Raw genomic sequence first — 21,264 nt, 5'->3', positions numbered from 1 at the left:
ACTCTGTCTACACTTTCTGCTGTCTTGCAAAAGCAGCCAATTTAATCAAGAACCCCATCCTCCCCTGGTCATAATCTCTTCTCCTCCCTCCTGTTGGGCAGAATATATAAAAGCTTGAGAACACATACCATCAGGGTCAAGAGCAGATTCAATCCTGCTGTTATAAGATTCTTGAGTGTTAAAAGAATGCTACAAGAACGCTTGATCTTTCAATCTCCGTCATTGTGACCTTACTTGTCTCCTGCACTGCACTTTCTCTGGAACTGTAACACCATATTCTACATATCTACATTCTCTTTTCTTTCCTTTTGTACTACCCTATGAAATAATCTGTCCGGATGGCACACAAACACCGTGATAATTATCCATTACTTCTGACTGTGCCCAGTACTGTTGCCATTGTCATTACCATCACATGACAGTCTACAGAGTTTGTACCAGATTCTGAACAGAGGTTTCTAGTCCAGGACCACATCTTGGTAATAGAGTATGGTGGATGGAGAAAACTATTCATGGATTTTTTTGGTGTCTCCTCGTTAGAGTGGAACATCCCTACTAACTTCATAATTTATTCATTGATTCTATTGAGTTCTTGTGTTTATTTATAACATTATTTTGTATTTACTGTGAATTCCTGCAAGAAAATGAATCTTAGGGTAGTATATGGTGATATATAAGTCCTTTGATAATAAAGTACTTTGAACTTCTAAACTCTTGGGAAACCTTGGCTTACGTACCAAACGTAGTCAGTGGCCATTTCACCCAGGAGCACACAGAAACCCACAGCAAGAAGCAGAGGAGCTCATCACCACAAAGTACACAAGCCATCTCCTGCCCCATCTGCAGAAGAGTCCGATGGCCTCACTGGAACACATTGAACTAGAGTAGAAGCTAGTCTTCTTTTGATCCAAGGGGCTTGGGCAAAAACTGGGTAATGTTGCAGTGGTAAACAGCTTTGGGGAGGCTGCATTTGGAATATTGTGCTTAGTTTTGGTTGATGTGTCATAGGAAAGATGTCATTACCGCTGGAAAGTACAGAGGAGGGTTTATAAGGATGTGGCTGGAACTCGAGGGAAGTCTAGGCAGGCTAGGACTTCATTCACTGGCGTGCAGGAGAATGAGAGTTGATGATATAAAATCTATAATATCATCAGGATGGGTTAATGCATGCAGTCTTTTTGCCAGGGTTGGTGAATCCAGGGCATAGGTTTAAGGTTAGAGAGGATTAAGAGAAACCCAAGGAGCAACTTTTTTTTTCATTCAAAGCTGGTCAGTATATGGAATAAGTTGCCAGAGGAAGTGTTCAAAGCAGGTACATTAACCACATATAAAGGTTACCTGGATAAGTATGTGAAAAGGAAAGGCTTAGAGGGATATGGGCAAATGGGACTGCCTTTGACCCACATTTTGGTTCGCATGGATGAGATGGATTGAAGGACTTGTTTCCATTCTGAATGACTGGAAGAGAAAAAGACTTAAGAAACAAAACCAAAAATCCTCAGCAGCTCAGGCATCTTGGCAGATGAAAGGTTTACTCCCTCCACAGATACTGGTCGAGCACTTCCTGCAAGTACTGTGTTCTCATTTCAAGTTTACAGCACCTGTAGTATTTTGCCTTACAATTACACTTGTTCATGGTGAGGTGCTTTAGAATGTTCCTAAGGTCCGAAAGAAGTGACAGAGTAGTCTATCTTTCTTTATTTTGTTTAATAAGATAACAACCCTGTAAGCACTTGATTAAGTTTGTGTAACTGCTGCAACGATGATATGATTCATTCCCCTCATTGCCGTGTTGGACCACAGGGGTCAGATATTCTCCCCATGAAGATGATGGCATTGATGGCGACTTCTCGAATCAGCAGGATGAAAGGCCGGTTGGCATTGAAAACCTCCAGGTCCGGACGCAGCGAACGTCCCATCAACATCACGGCCGTGGCTGCTGCAGCCTCACTGCCTTCCTCGTTCACCTGCCAGGCAAGGTGTCCATGTCAGGCTGGCCCAGTACACAGCTGTCAAACCCTCCCATTGGATAGAGAGCCAAGCTGCTGCCACACTGCCCTGGCAAGCACTTGCAGAACATGTACCATGTGGATGGCATAGAGTACAAGCACAGTCTTTATACCAGAAGTATAACACTCCCAGATTAGGCATAATGGAATGGGTATGGAGTAAAATCCCTAACACACTGGCCCATCACACTCGGCCAGCATGAAATCAACATAGGTTAGACACAGAGTAAAGCCGTCCCAACACACACTCAAAGGACAGGGACAGAATGGGTTAGATACAGAGTAAAACTCCCTCTACGCTGTCTGATCACACACTACCACAACAGGGATGGAATGGATTAGATACGTAGTGAAGCTCCATCTACACTGTCCCATCACACACTCCTAGGGTGGGAACAGCACAAGTTAAAATTAGAATAAAGTTTCTCACTTAGGCTGTCCCATCAAATCAGCTCAGGACATGTACAGCTGACACCAAGTGAAACTCAGTCTACATGGGAATTCTCCCACATTGTTATTCAACTACCAGTCCATAAGAACTGGAGGAACATTCAAAACCAACCACAACATGGAAATTTAAATAGAGAATCAAATGATCTGGAGTAAAACACTGCCATGATCTGAGAGATGATGTTATCAAAAAACATCCACCTAATTCAGAAATTTTCTCAGGGTAGAAATGTTGTTGTTCTTTACAGGTCAGGCCTGTATATTGACTCTCAACCATGCTTCAGAACATAAGGAATTGTATCAAGGGTAGCCAAGGGACCCGTGAGTTTCTGCCATAATTTAGTAACATCAGCTCCACTTTCCTGTCTATTCCCTATAACTGTCAAGCCTCCATTGAGCAAATATCAGTCTATTTTGGCCTTCAATGGCCCAGGCTTCACAAATCTCTGGGCTAGAGACCTCCAGGAGTTACACTCTTCTGAGAGAAGAAATTTCACTTCATCCCCATATCAGGAGACCATGCTCTTGAGTTCTAGATTACCTTAAAGGGGAAATAGTATCACAGTATCCACTCTATGAAGACACCCTGAATTTTTCTGACTTCCCTCTAAACTCCGATGAGTACTGGCCCAAGTTCTCCCCATGAGACAGCCCCATCATCGCAGGAGTGCTCCTTGTGAACTTCCACTAAAGTATTTCCAGTGCAAATATACTTCCCCCCCCCTTCAAAGTAGGAGACTGTGATAGGACTAGGTGCCATCTCATTGGCTCTTCACACAACTCTAGTCTATCTGAACAGCAAAGGTGCTTACATCAGGATGCTCCTTATTAATTACAGCTCAGCATTTAACATCATCATCCCCTCAAAGCTAATCAAGACCTGGGCCTCAAAACCCCCCTGTGCAATTGAATCCTGGATTTCCTCACTTGTAGACCCCAATGCAGCCTGGTATAAGAACACCAAAGTCTTTAAGCCTTTGAGGAAATCCTACAAAAGGTAGTGGATTCAGCACAGTACATCATGGGGAAAACCCTCCCAACCATTGAGCACATCTACAAGAAATGGTGCCGTAGAAAAGTAGCATCCATTACCAAATATCCTCACCACCGAGGCCATGCTCTTTCCTTGCTGCTGCCGTCAGATAGAAGGCACAGGAGACTCAGGACTTACACCACCGGGTTCAAGAACAGTTATTACCCCTCAACCATCAGGCTTTTGAACAAAAGGGGATAACTACACTCATTTGAGGATTTTTCAATCTCATTATTTCGTGTTTGTATTTATTGCTATTTATTTATAGCTGGATTTGCACAATTCGTTGTTCATTGATCCAGTTTACATTTACTGTATTATAGATATGCTAAGCATGCCCACAGAAAAAGAATCTCAGGGTTTTATGTGGTGGCATGTATGTACACTGATAATAAGTTTTACTTTGAACTCTGATCCCAGGAATTATCCTGTTAATTTCCTTGAAATGCCTCCACCTATGATGTCCCTTTTTAGGTAAGGGGACCAAAACTGTGCCTGGTATTCTAGTTGTGGCCTCAGTACATCCTCTGAAATTGGAATGCAATTTCCCTAACTTCATTCTCTTTGCTATAAAGATTAATGTTCCTTTTGTCTTCCTGATTACATACTGCATCTGCATGCTAACTTTATACATTTCGTATCCAATGTCCAGGCATGACTGAATTTCTTAATTAAACAGTACTCTACTTTTCTACTCAATCTCACAAATAGATAACTTGCTCTCCATGTTATATTGCATCTGATAAACTGTTGTCCTCTCACTTTGTCCATCAATATCCTTTTGCAAATTCCTGAAATCTTCCACACATTATGCTGAGGAAATTTTGTTGCAATTCACCTGGCCCCTTTATCCACATCCTTAATAAAGTTTGAGAATAGTCGTGCTTCCAACACACAAACTAGATAGTTTGTCAATCTAAAATGACCCATTTATCATCACTTTACTTTCTGTTTGATATTGGATATCCATGCTAATACATAACCCCAATTACTATGCAGTAGGTGTAACAATAAACAATAACCTTTCATCTGGACCAGACTGAGTGCTGTATAAAAATCCAGATTTACTCCATCCATTGGTTCCTTTTACACTGTACCTGGTACATTTTCAGAGAGCTCCACTTACCTTGTCAAACATCATTTCCTTTTCATAAAACCATATTGCCTCTGCTGATAAATGATTTTCTAAATATCCTTGTGTTTCCCATGGGAGGAGAGTTAGTAAAACTAGAAGGCATATGTTTGAGGTGAGAGGAGGAACATTTAATAGGGGCAACTTTTCACCCAAGAGGGTGGTCAGTATATGGAACAAGCTGCTGATGAGTAGTTGAAGCAGGTACATTGACAACATTTAAAAGACAATTGTTCAAATACATGGATAGGAAATGTTTAGAGAGATATGGGCAAAATGAAGACAAACGGCATTAATGTAGAAAGACATCTCAGTCAGCGTAGATGCTGAAGGACTTTATGAGTAATGGACTCAACATCAGCAAGAGCAAGGAATTGATTGTGAACTTCAGAAAAGGGAAGTCAGGAGAACATGCACCAGGACTCCTTGAGTATTGGCTGTAGAAAGGGTGAACAGTTTCAGGTTCCTGGGTGTCAGCATCTTTAAGGATCTGCCTGGGCCCGAGACATCAATGTGATCACAAAGGCAGGCCAGAGGCTCTGCTTCATTAGGAGTTTGAGGGGATTTGGTACGTTACCAAAGACTTTACATATTTCTATAGTGGTACAGTAGAGAGCATTCTGACTAGCTGCATCAGAGCTTGGTATGGAGGCTCCACTACAAAGGATCACAAGAGACTACAGAGGACTGTAGACTCAGCCAGTTCCTTCATGGGCATAACCCTCCCACCACTGAGGACATCTTCAAGGGGTGGGGTTTCAAGAAGTCAGCAACAATGATTAAATATCCTCACCATCCAGGACATGCCCCCTTTGAGTTACATTAATTGGGGAGGGGGTTCGGGAACCTAAAGACCCCCACTCAACATTTTAAGAATAGCTTCACCTCCACCATCAGATTTCTGAACAGCCTGTGAACCCATTAACACTACCTTGTTGAATTCATGAATACTAATCTGTTATTTGTCTTTTGCTCTATTTATTTATTTTATAAGTTTTATGCCTTGTACTGTATTGCAGCCAGTAAATGACCAATTTCACAACATATTGGATGTCAGTGATTACGATTCTGATTCCAACGTTTGTCACTGACAAGTCTATAATTTACAGACCTGTATTGATGGGCTGGCTGGGCCAATAAATTTTTTAATAAGGAAGAAAATTAAATATACTGTAAATGAGAAACAGTGTAGAGTCTGAACTCTCCCACCGTATTATCTCAGAGCAGATTCCAGACTCAGTAAACCAATAAGCATTGCTATTGCCCAGACTGGGTTCTCAGAAATACTCTCTCAGGTTAAAGAACCCTCGGACAGTTGAGCAGCAATTTCCAAAATTCCAGGTGGATAGGATGGCGAGGAAGACACCTGGCATGTTGCCTTTGTTAGACAGGGTTTGAAAACTGGAATTCAGTTATTACGTTACAGTTACACAAGGTGTTGTAAGGATACATTTGGAGTACTGCACACACCTGTGGTCTTTAAACCAGAGAGGGTGCAGAAACTTACAAGAACATTACTGGGACTGAAGGGCTTAGACTGACTGGACAGGTGGGACTTCTTTCCCTGGAGCATAGGCGGCTGTGGGGTGGCCTTGTAGATGTTTATGCTTTTACGTGGGGCATAGATAAGGTTAGTGGTCACAGTCTCTGGCCCAGGGTAGGGCGTCTAAAATTTAAAGTGACAGATGAAAGATTTAAGAAGGACCTTTAGACCAGGGGATGGTCCGTATATGCAATGAGCTGACAGAGGAAGTGGCTGAAGCAGGAACATTAACAACATTTTAAAGACCTCTGGACAGGTATATGGAAAGGAAAGTCTCAGAGGGGATATCGAGCAAATACCGGCAAATGAGACTGGCTCAGGTAGGCACCATGGCCAGGAGATAGATGAGTTGGGCCAAAGGGCTGTTTCCATCCACATGGAGACACTACTAGGGAGACAGCTTCCGGGAGTGCAGCTGTCAGTAAACAGAGACTTATTTACAGGTAAGGCAGAAAACAACATACCTCCAAAAAGGCTTTATGAAATGCATCGGAGACATAGAGGTCAGTGTGCAATCCTTCAACTAGTCCTGTAAGGTAAACACAGTCAATGTTTCTCAGTGTGCAATAAGCAGAGAGACAAAACACCATCAGTCTGCAGTCTGCTGTCTGCTGTCAAACCTGAAGCACTGAGGTTGATCAGAATGGATTCTGACTAATGGTACACAGGGCCGGATGTGGTTCAAAGCCTTGGTTAGTTCAATCTAGTGAGGGTGGAGAATACAGGGATCTGGATGTGACCAGAAGTAGGAAACTGAATGGACAGAGGTGTTGAGAGAGGAGCAGGGAGGGGGAGGGGATGAAGGAAGGGGAAAGGAGGGGGAGGTAGAGGGATTGGAGGGGGAGGATGATGGGAGGAAGGTAGGAGACAGAGTAGGTGGAGGGAGGGGATGGTGGTAGGAGGGAGAGGATATGAAAAGGGAGGAAGATGGTATGGAGGGATGGAGGAGAGCAGGTAATAGATGTTGAGGAGACAGGGAGAGGGAGTGGAGGGAGGGAGGAGGGTGTGTAGCGAGGGAGATGGAGAGGGGTTTAGGGAGGGTTATGGGTAGATGTGCGAAAGGGAAACATCAGACCGGAGAAGGGAAGGTCAGGGAGCATTTGGGAAGTTGAAGAGACCATAAGGTAGGGTGGGGAGAATGGGATGGAGAGAGTGATATAAGCAAGGTAAAGGTGGGAGATGGGGAATAGACTGGGTGAGGAGGAGGATGAGCAGGGATTTGGAAGATGGTGTGTAGGGGATGGGTAGATCAAGGGTGGTGAGTAGTGACAGCGAGCAGAGGGAACATCACACACATACCTGGGAGACTTGCTTTCTCAGGGTTGAACAGGTCAACCAGGCCCATCTGCTTTAGCTTGCTGGTCAGGCTGAACGAATCCTCGACACGGAATCGAGGAATGGAGAGCTCCACCTCTGTCATACTCAGCCTGCTGATCCAGCCCAGCATCTTCTCGTGGCTCAGCGCAGTCTCGATCTCCTGCAGGTTGCCTCCCGCCATGGGGAGGATCAGCACCATGGAGACATCGTCGCCTTTATATGGGAGCTCAATCACCTTCACCTTCTCTGTTGGGAATTTGCCAAATCGGAAGGAGCCCTGTTGCTGCATCATTGGGACCTGGCACTGGCTGCTGGCGACTTTTTCAAACTCCCTTTCTGTCGTCATCTGCTTATCAAACATGGACTTCCACAAACCCTGCAGAAAGAGGTGAAAACTTACTGTTCTTCTCTCTGACAAAACTGTCTGCAGTGGCACAGAAAATCTTACCAACTACAGGCATGGAGAGGATGTTTTCAGCAGTAGGAGTGTCTGGGACCTGAGGGCACAGCCTCAGTATAAAAGGACACCATTTAGAACTGAGGTGAGCGGGAATTTTTTCTTCCAGAGAGCAGTTAATTTATGGAAGCCGTTGCCACAGTGGACTGCGTAAGCAAGACTTTGGGTGTATTTAAGGCAGAATTTGATAGGTTCTTGATCGGCCAAACCTCACAGGTTCAGGACCCTTTTAGTAACTATCAGGATGGTATCTCAGACTGCAATTCACACCCTTGGGTTAAGCCCCAAAGGCCCTGATGACAGACACTCCCTTCTGACCTTGGGAACCAGTCCAGTGACATTGCTGCAGCTCCTACAGATGACAAGTGTTGCCAAATGGAAGAGACAGGCAACAGCAGCATTCTCTCAACAGAACCCTCGCTCAGGGGGCAGTTACAGACACTCACAGTCAGGAGTTCCTCCCTATGGATTCCTTACAGACCATGACGGGAATATTTTTAACAGAAGAAGAGAAAATGGTTGAGGGACACGGTATTTTGTGCTGGGTAACCATGGAAGAAAACAAAAAAAAAATCTTAGGAATATGGGAGACAAAGTTTCCAGTGCCAAAAACAAGGGATAGCCCCAGGGAGTGATGTAGATCAGAGAGACTTTGAGTTCGGGTAACCACGCACAAAATGCTGGAGAAACTCAGCAGGCCAGGCAGAGTACGGTGGACGTTTCGGGCTGAAATGCTTCCGCAAGACTTCAGGTACACTGTTCTCAATCATTTTCCAGAGTTGGGGGGTCAAGAACTCGAGGGCATAGGTTTAAGCTGAGTGGCAACTTTATTACACATATGTGGAATGAGCTACCAGAGGAAGCTGTTGAGGAAGATACAGTAACAGTAGTTGAACAGGCACTGTCCGTGGTTTGAAAAGGTTTAGAAGGGAAGGGAGGAAACGTTGACTCAGACCAAGAGAGGCCTGCGTTGGGCATTTTCATGCCTTAAGGCATGAAGGTTTAGAAGATTACAGGCCAAACACTGGCAAATGGGACATCTTTGTTGACATGGACTAGTTGGGGCAAGGGGCCTGATCCGCTGCACAACTCTACGAATCTCCAAGAAACAAGTACTAGTTATGCAGCATCCATGGAGATGAACAAACAGTCGATGTTTCTGGCTGAGATGCTTCTTCAGGACTGGAGAGGAAGGGGGAAGACACCAGAATAAAGAAGTGGGGGGGTGGGAAGAAGGCTAGCTAGAAGGTGATAGGTGAAGCCAGGTGGGTGGAACAGGTAAAGGGCTGGAGAGGAAGGAATCTGATAGGAAAGCAGAGTGGACCATAGGAGAAAGGGAAGGAGGTGGTGATAGGCAGGTGAGAAGAGTTAAGGGGCCACAGAGGGGAATAGAAAAACAGGTTTATTTTTTACTGGAAGGAGAAATCAATATTAATGCCATCAGATTGAAGGCTACTTAGACAGAAGATGAAGTGTTGCTCCTCCACCCTGAGGGTGGCCTCATTGTGGCACAAGAGGAGGCCATGGACCCTCATGTTGGAATGGAATAGGAATTAGAAATCAGAATTAAAATGTTGGACCACCAGGAAGTTCCGTTTTTGGTGGATGGACAGGAGGTGCTCGATGAAGCGGTCCTCCAATTTACAAGGTAGAGAAGGCTGCATCGGGAGCACCGGACACAATGGATGACCCCAGCAGATTCACAGGTGAAGTGTTGCTTCACCTGTAAGGACTGTTTGGGGCCCTGATTAGAAGTGAGGGAGGAGGTGAATGGGCAGGTGTAGCACTTTGGGAGGGAGATTAGTGGGGTGCAATGAATAGACAAGTGAACCTTGGAGGGAGCAATCCCTGCGGAAAGTGGAGAGGGGTGGGTGGGAGGTAAAAATATGTTCTGTGGTAGGATCCTGTTGAAGATGACAGAAGTTGTGGAGGAATTTGTGTTGGATGCAGAGGCTCATGGAGTGTTAGGTGAGGACAAGAGGAACTCTCTCACTGTTAAGGCAGCAGGAAGATGGGATGAGCGTGGATGTTTGGGAAATGGAGGGGTTGCGGGTGGGGGCAGCATCAATGGTGGAAGAAGGGAAACCCCATTCTTGAAAGAAGGACATCTCTGATGTCCTGTAAAGGAACACCTCCATCCTGGAAACAATTATTTTAATTCTGATTCCCATTCCTGTTCTGACATGTTGGTCCATGGCCTCCTCTTGTGCTATGATGAGGCACCCTCAGAGTGGAGGAGCAGCACCTCATATTCTGTCTGGGTAGCCTCCAACCTGATAGCATGAATATCAATATCTCCTTCTGATAAAAAAATTCCCTCCCCTTCTTCTCTTCTTCTATTCCTTACTCTTGTCTTTTACCCCTTCTCACCTCTCCCGGTGCCCCTGCCCCTTCCCTTTCTCCTGTGGTCCATTCTCCTCTCCTATCAGATTTCTTCTTCTCCAGCCACCTGACTTCACCTATCACCTTCCAGCTATCCTCTTTCCCCTCCCCCCCACCTTTTTATTCTGGTGTCTTCCCCCTTTTTTTCCAGTCCTGAAGAAGAGTCTCGACCCGAATTGTCAACTGTTTGTTCATTTCCATAGATACTGCCCGACCTGAGTTCCCCTAGTATTTTGTGTGTGTTGCTTTGGATTTCCAGCATCTGCAGAATCCCTTCTGTTTACATACTAGTTACAATACCTACGGAAAATCAGTTAATCTGGAACCTGATAAATCCAAAAGAGCTAATGACCTATATCCCAGATTTTGAGAGAGATGGCTCTGGAGAGAAATGAGTCCCTTTTCTCATCTTCCAGGTGATTGGAATGATTCCTACGGATTACAGGGTGATGAGCATCAATCCATTATTTAAGAAGGGAAGGAAAGGGTCTAACCAATTCGTTGACCTGATGTCAATAACTGGGAAATATTGAAATCAATTGTAAGGAATGTGAAATCAAAACACTGAGAAAATAATAATATAATCGAGCACAGTCTACACAGATTTATCAAAAGAAATTGATGTTTGATTAACCTACTGGAGTTTATTGAGTTGTATTAAGTGGAGGTATCAGCGGATGTGGAATATTTGGAATTACAGAAGGTTTTTGATAAGGTCGTGCATAAGAAGTCAGTGAACAAGATCTGAGCACGTAGGGTCATGCAGAATGGAAACAGTCCATGCAGACCAGGACTCCCATCCAAACCTGTCCCATTTACCCAACATTTGGTGCATATCTCTTTAAACATTTCCTATCCATCTATCCGTCCAAGTACCACTTAAATGTTAATGTACCTGCCTGAAAAACTTCCTCTGCTAGCTCAGTCCGCATTCTAACCACCCTCTGGGTGAAAATAAATTGTCCTTAGGTCTGTATTAAATGTCTCCTTGCACACCTTAAATTCTTTAGTTCTTGATTCCCCAGTCCTGGGAAACGGATTATATGCATTGGCCCTCATGATTTTATACAGCTCTATAAGATCACCCCTCATTGTCCCACACGTCAATGATAAAAGTCACAACCCACTCAACCACGGTTCCCTCAGGTCTAGGCAACATGAACATTACACACTGGAGTGGATAGAGTAATCATGCACGGGAACAGTCTCTTCAGCTTAACTGGTCCATACTGACCAAGATTCCCATCTAAGATGGCCACATTTGTCCATTGGTGTCCCATATCCCTCTAAACCTTTCCTATCCATGTCCAAGTACATTTTAAATGTTTTTAATGTACCTGCTTCAACCACTTCCTCTGGCATTCCATACATTTCCATGACCACTGTCTGGATAACCAAGTTGCTCCCCTTTCACCTTAAACTAAAGCTCTTTGGGTCTCGATACCCCAACCCTGGGGACAAAGACCATGTGCACTGACCCTCTCTATGTACCTCATGATTTTATCCAACACTATAAGATCATCTTTCATTCTCGTCATCTGTCAAGTGGGAAGACTGAGAAGGTTGGCATTGGTTTAGAAGAATGAGAGGAGATCTCACTGAAATGTGCAACATTTGTTGTTGGTATTGAGACTGGCCGGATGGACACCATAGGTGGTGTAGGCTGGTGGAGGCAAAGGACCTCTATCTGTGCTGTGTTTCTTCATGACTCTATAACTCCACAGTAAGGAGACCATACACAGTGCTCTAGGAGAAAAAAATGAAGTTGCAGTTCAGCCCTGTATTTGTTGAACGACGGAACAGGCAGCGCTGCCTTCTCCTGCTCCAGTTTCTCTCCGATTTTTCAATAGTCTCGAGTCATCCCCGTGCCTTGCATCCAGGGAACTGTTACATTCTTAGATTCCTCCTGTTTGAATTATGGAATCCTGGCCTGGGTCAGTAGTTCAGGGCACCTCTGGGATAAAGCAACAAGAAGTGACATGAGGGGTCTCCATCTCTTTCAGTTCCTGAAGATGGTTGGGAGGTCTCACACCCCTCTGCAACCAGATATACAGGAGCTCAGAGAGACTGACAGCGTGTGGGAGTGACAGCTCACCTTAAAGTATATAGCGTTGATGATGACCAAGGCGGTGAAGGGAGTTATTGCATCTGGGGGAAGGAGATTCTTGATGAGACCTTCAGTCTTGTTGGCCACCCAAGAGTTGATATAGTTTCTGGCCACCTTGGGCTTCTCCTGCCAAGGAAAAAGCAACATTTTTATCTGCGTTCAACAGCCCCAAGTTGTCCTAATGCTTCGCACCCAGAGATGAGGTTTCATTGAGGGTTAGTTGCTATTGTCAGAAAGGAAGCATAGCCTGTGCATTGCAAGCTCCCACAAGGAGATAAATTGCCAGCTAACCTGATCTTTTAAAGTGGTGACAATATTAAAGATTTTCCCCAACCCTTCTTCAGACAACATCAACCCAAGTTAGTAGACGTGGTTTTGTTGAAACATTCCCGGAGATACAATACTGGGACACTCCTGACAATGACCGGATGGGTCTCAGCTAATTGGTTGCAGGATTTCCAATAGAAGAGCAGTTTCCCTCCTGGATCTTCAGTGGATCCTGTGGAAAATCTTTGGCACAGTGGTCCATAGAAGGGGTTACCCATTAGCCTCATTAGCACAGGGCAAAGAGTGGGAGGAGGGGCGGGATGGCCACAAGGTGGCATGGCCAAACACTGAAAGGCCTGGATAAAGTGGACATGAAGAGGATGTTTTCATTAACAGGAGAGTCCAGAATCTGAGGTCTGAGGACACAGCCTCAGAGTAAAGGGACATCCCTTTAAAACTGAGATGAGCAGGAATCCCTTCAGCCAGTGGGTGACGAATCTGTGGAACCTGCTGGCACAGAGGCAGTGGCAGCTAAATCATTGGGTGTTCTGAAGGCAGAGATTGACAAGTTGTTTATTAGTAAAGGGGTTAGAGGTTACAGGGAGTAGTGGGAGAAACAGTTTGAAAACCTCTGCCACGGTGGGACTGACTGGATGGGCTGAATGACTTCATTCTGCTCCCATGTCTTCTGACCCCAGCATTCCGTGGAGGGTGATTTTCTTTCTTCTTTCCTTCCATTCTCTCTTTTCACTGGCTTCTCTCCCCTTCCCTTCTTTTTCCATAGATATCCTTCCCTCCTCACCGTGTCTCCTCCCCTTCCCTCCTCCTCCTGACCATCCCTCCCTTCTCTGCTTTCCTCCCACCAGCTCCTCCAAATTCTCTCACCCTGAAGTTGACTGGGATCAGCTTTGCTTTGTACACAGCCTCACTGATGTTCTGGAAGGTTCTGTTGTAGGCCAGCGCCTTGTCGCCAAAGAGACGGTTGGCCGACACCAGCTCTGATGACTTGTTGGCTTTGCGGTACAGTCTGCAGTTGAGTTTGGCAAAGAAGTAGTGGACTTGATCTGATGTCTTCTCTGTGATGGTATCAAACTTAAAGACCTGGTGGTGGGTTGGGAAGGGAATTGGAATTGGTTTATTATTGTCACATGTTCTGAGATACAGTGAAAAACCTGTCTTGAGCACTGTTCATAATGCATTGAGGTAGATCAAGATAAAACAAGAACAGAATGCAAAATGTAACAGCTACAGAAAAAGTAGAGTGCAGGTAGTCAACAAAATGTAGGATCATAACGAGGTAGATAGTAAAGTCAAGAGACCATCTTATAACACTAGGAAACTATTTATTAGTCTGTGTAGGAACTATCCTTGAACCTGCTGATATGTACTTTCTGCTGATGGAAGGGAGGAGAGAATGTCTGGGGTGGATGGTGATCTTTGATTATGCCGGCTGCTTTATTGAGGCAACAGAGGTATAGACAGACTCCATGGACGGGAGGCTGATTTCCGCGATGTGCTGAACTATGTCCACAAAATCTTTGTACTTTCTTGCAGTCATGTGCAGAGCAGTTGCTGTATCAAGTTGCAATGCATCCGCTTAGGAAGGTGCATCAAAAAAGATCTTGTTCATGGTCAATAGGGAAATGCCAAGATCTTTCAGCCCCCCGAGGAAGTAGAGGCAACAGTGGGCTGGGCTTTCTTGGCCACTGTGTCCATGTGGTTGGACCAAGACAGCCTACTGATGCTCACTCCTAGAAACCCGAGGTTCTCTATCCTCTCAACTTCAGCACTGTTGATGAAGAGAGAACCATGTGCATCGCTCCCCCCCCCCCAACTTCCTGAAGTCAATGACCAGCTCTTTTGCTTCGCTGATAGTGAGGGGAGAAAAGGGGATTGGGAGAGTTGGGGGAGGAAGGTTTGGGTGAGTGGAGTGAAGTGTACAGTATCTGTTAAGTTTGGTCTTTGCTTTCTTCGACCCCTGCCTGGATCAGCCATTACATTTCAATAACACTCCTATTATGTTCCCATTGCACATCCCCATTACACTCCCATTACACCCCCATTACACTCCCAGTCCCCCCACTCTATAAACAATTCCCTTATCAAGCTGGACGTGGTTTGTTCAACCACACACCGGGTCATTGGCAGACGGATTTCCGGCCCCAGGACAGAATGTCAGAGGTCATGGTGTGGTCACTCAGCTGTTGTGAGGAGGAGATGGCTGCTCCCTTTCTCCGTAATTTGCTTTGCAGGGATTCGATGGGCCAAGACGTCTAATACCATGTTATAAATCCACGGATTCCTTCAGCTCATACTCTGCCCCTCTTGAAGAATGAGGTCCCTCCAACACTGATTCCTGGTCTTGCTTGTTCATCCAATACTTCACTGCCTTTTCACCCTCCCTTCCAACATTCTCCACAGGCCTTTGCTCTCCCATGGACTTTCCAACATCTGTCCCAGTATCTTCATGTCTGGGCCACTGCCAGGTTTAGTCTTGAACAACAGTTACCATGTGTCACAGATCCTTGACCATATGAGGGGAGCTATATAAATGCAGCTTTTATTGTTGGAAGTTTAGAATCCACCCCTCTCATAGAGAGACACTCCCTCAGCACCACCCCTCCCAAAATGTGACACCCCTCAAAACCAATCTCTCACAGTGTGACACTCCCTCAATACCTTCCCTTCCACAGAGAGTCACTCCCTCGATACCTCCCTTCCTATAGTGTGACACTCTCTCAGTACCACCCCTCCCTCAGTAGGACATTCCCTCAGTAGGATAGTTGTCCATTTGATGGCTTTGTCTGCAAGCAACTAATTCCTTGAGTAGAGCAACACGTGAGTGCAGATCCTGGAATCTGGGCCGAAAGAACACGAAATGCTGGATAATCTCAGTGGGTCAAGTAGCATCTGAGGAGGGAAATGGACAGTTGAGATTTCAGGCAAAGACCCTTCAAATTCCTTGGTGTCCACATTTCCCATGATCTCACCTGGTCCCTGAGCTCCTCCATCCTGATCAAAAAGGCGCAACAGAGCCTTTATTTCCTGCGGAGCATCAAGAAAGCTCATCTCTGTCCCAGGGTACTGATGGACTTTTACTGCTGTACCATTGAGAGCATACTCACCAACTGCATCTCAGTGTGGTATGGCAATTGTCCCGTATCGGACCTCAAAGCACTCCAGTGTATAGTGAAAACTGCCCAGCGGATTATCGGCACCTAATTGCCCACCATTGAGAACATCTACCATAAACTCTGCTTGGGCAGGGTGAAAAGCATTATCAAGGATGCATCTCACCCTAACCATGGACTCTTTACGCTCCTTCCATCCGGTAGGTGCTACAGGAGCCTCCGCTCCTGCACCAGCAGGCACAGGAAGAGCTTCTTCCCTGAGGCTGTGACCCTGCTGAACCTCACATCACAGCACTAAGCAGTACTGCACCCATATTGGACTGTCTCACTACTTTTATATTTGTATGCTGTAGCACTTACTTTTTATTCGCTGTTATTTTGTAAATAACACTATTTATTAGAGGACACAGGTTTAAGGTGCTGGGGAGTGGGTACAGAGGAGATGTCAGGGGTAAGTTTTTTACTCAGAGAGTGGTGAGTGTGTGGAATGGGCTGCCGGCAACGGTGGTGGAGGTGGATACGATAGGGTCTTTTAAAAGACTTTTAGATAGGTACATGGAGCTTAGAAAAATAGAGGACTATAGGTAAGCCTTGTAATTTCTAAGGTAGGGATATGTTTGGCACAACTCTGTGGGCCGAAGGGCCTGTATTGTGCTGTAGGTTTTCTATTGTTTCTATTCTTTTGCACTTCTGGTCAGATGCTAATTGCATTTCATTGGCTTTGTATATGTACTCGGCACAAAGACAATCAAGTTGAATCTAATCTAATCTAATCTCTAGACAGAAAGATTAGAGGGGAGATGAGGGGAAGAGGTAGGACAAGAGCTGGCAGGTGGATGGGGAGGGGAGAGGAAAGAATGACAGATCCTGGGAGGTGACAAAGGGCCGAAGATGGTGCAGTCTGATAACAGAGGGAGGTGGTGCACAGAACCAAGGGAGGGAGGTGTGTGACGAATGTACGGACCATGGGCAGATGGAGTGGGTGCAGGAGATTAAAGAAACGGGGTGATGGGTACTAGGGTGGACGAACTGAGCAGAGCAGAAGGAGAGAGAAAAGGACAGGGGCAGCGGGTTAGCTGAAATTGGCACTGGGATGTAGACTAATCTGAAAATCAGGTGCTGTTTCTGTAATTTGCACTTAGCCTCAATTTGGCAGTGGAGGAAGCAGAGGACAGGCATGTTGTTGTGACACAAATTTGTAGAAAGTGATGGAATCAGCCCAGTCCATCATTGGCAAAGACCTCTCTACCATTGACAGCATCAACATGAGGTCATGCCTCAAGAAGGCAGCGTCTGTCATCAAGGACCCCCACTAGCCAGGTCATGTCCTCTGCTCACTGGAGGTTCAAAATCCTGAAGACCCACACCACCAGGTTCAGGAACAGATCCCTTTTACAGTCACCAAGCTGCACTGCCCCAATCCCTCCTCAGGGGTACAAAACTACAGACCACTTCTTGCACTACCTTGAACTTGTCTCTGGTTGTATTTGTTATTTTTCCACTCTAAATTATGTATAATCTTTTATATTCTATTTGTTGTCTGTGCCTACATGCCAGTGATGTTGCTACAAACACGTTTTCCACAATACCCGTGCCTCACCGTCACACCCTGCACATCACAATGAATGCGACTTGCATGAGGAGGGGAATTAAAATGGTTGCCAAACAGGAGCTCCAGGCAATCACAGTGGATGGAACGCAGATGCTCGGCAAAAAGGTTCCCGAACCTGTGTGTAGTCTCACCGATGTAGGGGAGGCCACATTGATGGCATGCAGGATATACAGCCGGCCATCCAGCCATTCGGTACTTTGGGTGACCTACTCATATGTGTCATTCTGTTGCTGTGGCTTAGTGATGGTGAACCCCTGAGTCACCAGTAACCCTGTACGTTGTAGGCACCCACCTCCATCAGCTGCCGCAGGGTTTCACCACAGGCGCCCAGCTTGGTCATGGCGAAAGCTGTCGAGATGCTGAGTGGTGACATGAAGATGTTCTGGGTGTTGGACTTTGAGCTGGCAAGACGTTTGTACAGGTCAAAGGCAAACTTGCTGATGGAACGAGACAGCTCCCAGACGCGAGGGTTCGTGTTCCCCGGAGGTTTCCTGGGACTGTGCTGGCTCGCTTTCTGGCGCCCGTCTGTTGGCTGGTGACTCTTGTCTGGAGTTCGGTAGACGCACATGGGCTGGCCTGGGATGTCCTTCAGTTTGGTATTACAGTGGGACAGTCTTTCACTGTTGGACACATGAAGCTGGGTAGTCCCCACCAACACTGCAAAGAGTAGCAAGTCGAAGAATCTCATCCTGCAGGGAGAGACTAGGCCGACCAGATGAGGGTTATTCCATGAGCAAATTCATTGGCTTACCACCACGTCTACTGTGCTTTCTATACACAGCCACAGCCCTTCACAACCATGGGGACATTCTGATAAAGTGAGGCAAATCCAAGGTTTGACATGACATGCAGGCCCACCACCAGTGCAGTACTGAGGGAAGGTCTCACTGTGGGAGGGGTGGTACTGAGGGAGGGTCACACTGTGGGAGGGCTGATTCTGAGGGAGGGTCGCACTGTGGGAGGAGTGGTTCTGAGGGAGGGTCACACTGTGGGAGGGGTGGTACTGAGGGAGGGTCACACTGTGGGAGGGGTGGTACTGAGGGACGGTCACACTTTGGGAGGGGTGGTACTGAGGGTGAGTCGCACTGTGGGAGGGGTGGTACTGAGGGAGGGTCGCACTGTGGGAGGGGTGGTACTGAGGGAGGGTCACACTGTGGGAGGGGTGGTACTCAGGGACGGTCACTGTGGGAAGGGTGGTACTGAGGGAGGGTCGCACTGTGGGAGGGGTGGTACTGAGGGAGGGTCACACTGTGGGAGGGGTGGTACTGAGGGATTTTATTCCCTGGTTTGTTGGAGAATGAGGAGTATGGATAGGGTAAATGCAAGCAGGCTTTTTCCACTGAGGTTGGGTGAGACTAAAACAAGGAGTATGGGTTAAGGATGAAAGGTGAAACGTTTAAGAGGAACACGAGGGGAAACTTCTTCACTCAGAGGGAGGTGAGAATGTGGATCGAGGTGCCTGCATAAATGGTAGATGCGAGTTCAATTTCAACATTTAAGAGAGATTGGGATAAGTACCTGAATGGGAGAGTTGTAGGTCAACGAGACAAGGCAGAATAATAGTTTGGCATAAACTAGAAGGACCTGTTTCTGTGCTCTAGAGCTCTTTGACTCTCCTGATCATTCTATTGCTTGTAGCCCTCTTCTCCCTGAACTGTCAGTCCAGATGCCCGACTCCTCCAATCTCTTCCTTTCCCTGAATCCATTTCCATTTCCATTTTTCCATGACTCTTTATTCTCCCAATCCTGTTTCCTCTCCTGCTCCCTGCCCCCTTTCCTCCTTCACCTTCTACTTTCCTGGTCTCTGCTCGGGAGTGACTGGAGCATGGAGCCTCTCTGGACTTCGGAAGCAGACACTGTTCTCAACCAGGGAAGGCAGTCTGTGGAAGCTCGGTATGCAGCACCCAGAGGGACAAGGTCTCAAACTGGAAATGTGAGTGCTGTGTAAATCTCAGCAGCCTCACTCTGCCCTGGGACATAACTCTCCTTAGAGTCATACAGCACGGAGGCAGGCCACCTGAATCAGCCAGTCCCAGTCAATCAAAATTCCAATCTATGCTGCCCGATCTGCTGAGTTCCTTCAGCATTTTCCGTGTGTTTCCCATCTGAGCTTGTCTCATTTGTCCACGTTTGACCCATATCCCTCTGCCTTTTGAATGCTGTTAACGTACCTGCTACAACATTCTGTCTAGCAGCTGATTCCACATACTGACTGCTCCCTGGATGAAGAAATTGCCCCTCAGTTTCATATTAAATCTCTCCCTCTCTTGCTTGCACTCAGTGGCCACTTTATTAATACCTCCTTGTCCCTAATAAAGTGGCCATTAAGTGTTTGTTCGTGATATTCTGCTGCTGTAGCCCATCCACTTCAAGATTCGACATGTTGTGCATTCAGAGATGCTCTTCTGCACACCACTGATGTAACAAAGTTATTTGGGTTACTGTCACTTTCCTGTCAGCTTGAAACAGTATGGCCATTCTCCTCTGACTTCTTTCATTAACAAGGCATCTTTCCCTACAGAGCTGCTGCATTCACCCTGTCTTCACCTCACGTGATTTTCTATACCTCAAAAAGATCATACCTCATTCTCTGGTGCTCCAATGAATAAAGTCTGAACCTGCTCAACCTCTCTCCATTACTCAGTCCTTCCAGTTCTGGTAACATCGTCGTAAATCTCCTCAGCACTTCAGCTTAATGGCACCTTTCCCATATCAGGGTTATGAAAACTGAAAGCAATATTCCAGTGTCTTTTACAACTGCTACACTCAGTGTACTGGCTGATGAATCCAATGCGCCAGAAGCCTTCCTCACCACTCTGTCTTCCTGCAAGGTTTTAGGGAACTACCGTACATAAATATTACAGGATCCTTCTGTTCCACAACATTCCCCAGGCCCTCACAGGCACTCCGAAAGTCTACTCTCATTTCTCTTCACAGAATACAATGCCTCACACTGATCCAAAATGAACAGGAACAGGATTTCACCCACGTACCTGTGAATTTCACTCCTGGCGTGGTGTTTGAAATGAAAGGGTGAAAAGTTCCTGAATCAGAGTAACTGTGGAGACAGCCCAGTCAGATGGGTCAGTGGTTGTGAGTATGAAGTGGGAGGTCACTGGAGATTAACGAAACTGTGCAAACAGCAAAAGCAAACGACAGACTGATTGAAGCTCCACAACAAACACGTTTTGACCTGTGGTTAACCCTTAAGTCCTGCTCCTGTGAACTCTTCCACCCTGAGGCAGAAGGGGGGGCCACGGAAGGACTTTGGTAAGCCCCGTGAGTAGCCACACCAGCACCCCCAAGTCAAAAATCTATGGCTTTCATTCCACCAGTGTACGAGTGAGAGAGGGAGGGAGGGCTGCATTGTTGTGTGAGCCGTTTTAAGGAAGATTCACTCTGCCCTGTCTGGTGACAGTGCCAACACATCTCTTGTGATGTTGGATGCACAACAAGCGGCTCTATGCTCCATCATCTGGGCCAAGACCCTCAGTATTCACTTGCTCTGCCCTACGCCCCCACTCCTGCCAACTCCCCCAAGAGGTGAGTCAAACATATGATTGGTCAATTCAGGTGCAGGAAGGGAACTAGAGAGGGAAAGAAAGAGTGAGAAGAGAGGGGCAGAAAGGAAAATAATTATTTTTAATTTCTAGAATTTGATATGTTTGAGCATTTCAGGACTTTGCAAAATTAATTCTTTGAACAAAGTGTTGCATTGTAGATGGACCAGGAACGTTAGGATTGTAAGACAATCAGACATAGGAGCAGAATTAGGCCATTCAGCTCATTGAGTCTGGTCTGCAATTCCATCCTGGCTGATTTAT

The 21,264-nt window shown here is 46.1% G+C and overlaps 1 protein-coding gene across 1 annotated transcript; it reads right to left on the bottom strand.

Annotated features, from left to right (window-relative positions):
- Positions 1-1,692: 1,692 nt before the first annotated feature.
- serpinc1 (serpin peptidase inhibitor, clade C (antithrombin), member 1) lies at positions 1,693-20,596 on the bottom strand. Its single transcript, XM_063063646.1, has 7 exons — positions 20,434-20,596; positions 17,733-18,142; positions 13,583-13,798; positions 12,419-12,556; positions 7,467-7,860; positions 6,632-6,696; positions 1,693-1,967 (listed from the first exon to the last, which is right to left on the bottom strand). The coding sequence occupies exons 2-7, from the start codon at positions 18,126-18,128 to the stop codon at positions 1,782-1,784; spliced, it is 1,395 nt and encodes a 464-aa protein (XP_062919716.1). The 5' UTR covers positions 18,129-18,142; positions 20,434-20,596; the 3' UTR covers positions 1,693-1,781.
- Between the last annotated feature and the right edge of the window lie 668 nt (positions 20,597-21,264).

This window comes from Mobula hypostoma, chromosome 12 (genome assembly GCF_963921235.1).
Source record: "Mobula hypostoma chromosome 12, sMobHyp1.1, whole genome shotgun sequence".
Classification (NCBI taxonomy): Eukaryota; Metazoa; Chordata; class Chondrichthyes; order Myliobatiformes; family Myliobatidae; genus Mobula; species Mobula hypostoma.
Note: the sequence above shows the minus strand (reverse complement) of the source record. Positions and strands in the feature narration are given on the sequence as shown.

What these genes read in the sequence shown, in the direction of transcription:
- serpinc1 (XM_063063646.1), bottom strand. Translation starts at nt 18,128, where the DNA reads ATGAGATTCTTCGACTTGCTACTCTTTGCAGTGTTGGTGGGGACTACC. An exon ending in TGATCCCAGTCAACTTCAGG is followed by an intron (nt 12,557 to 13,582) that starts GTGAGAGAATTT and finishes TTTCCTTGGCAG; the next exon opens with GAGAAGCCCAAGGTGGCCAG. An exon ending in TGAGAAAGCAAGTCTCCCAG is followed by an intron (nt 6,697 to 7,466) that starts GTATGTGTGTGA and finishes TTTACCTTACAG; the next exon opens with GACTAGTTGAAGGATTGCAC.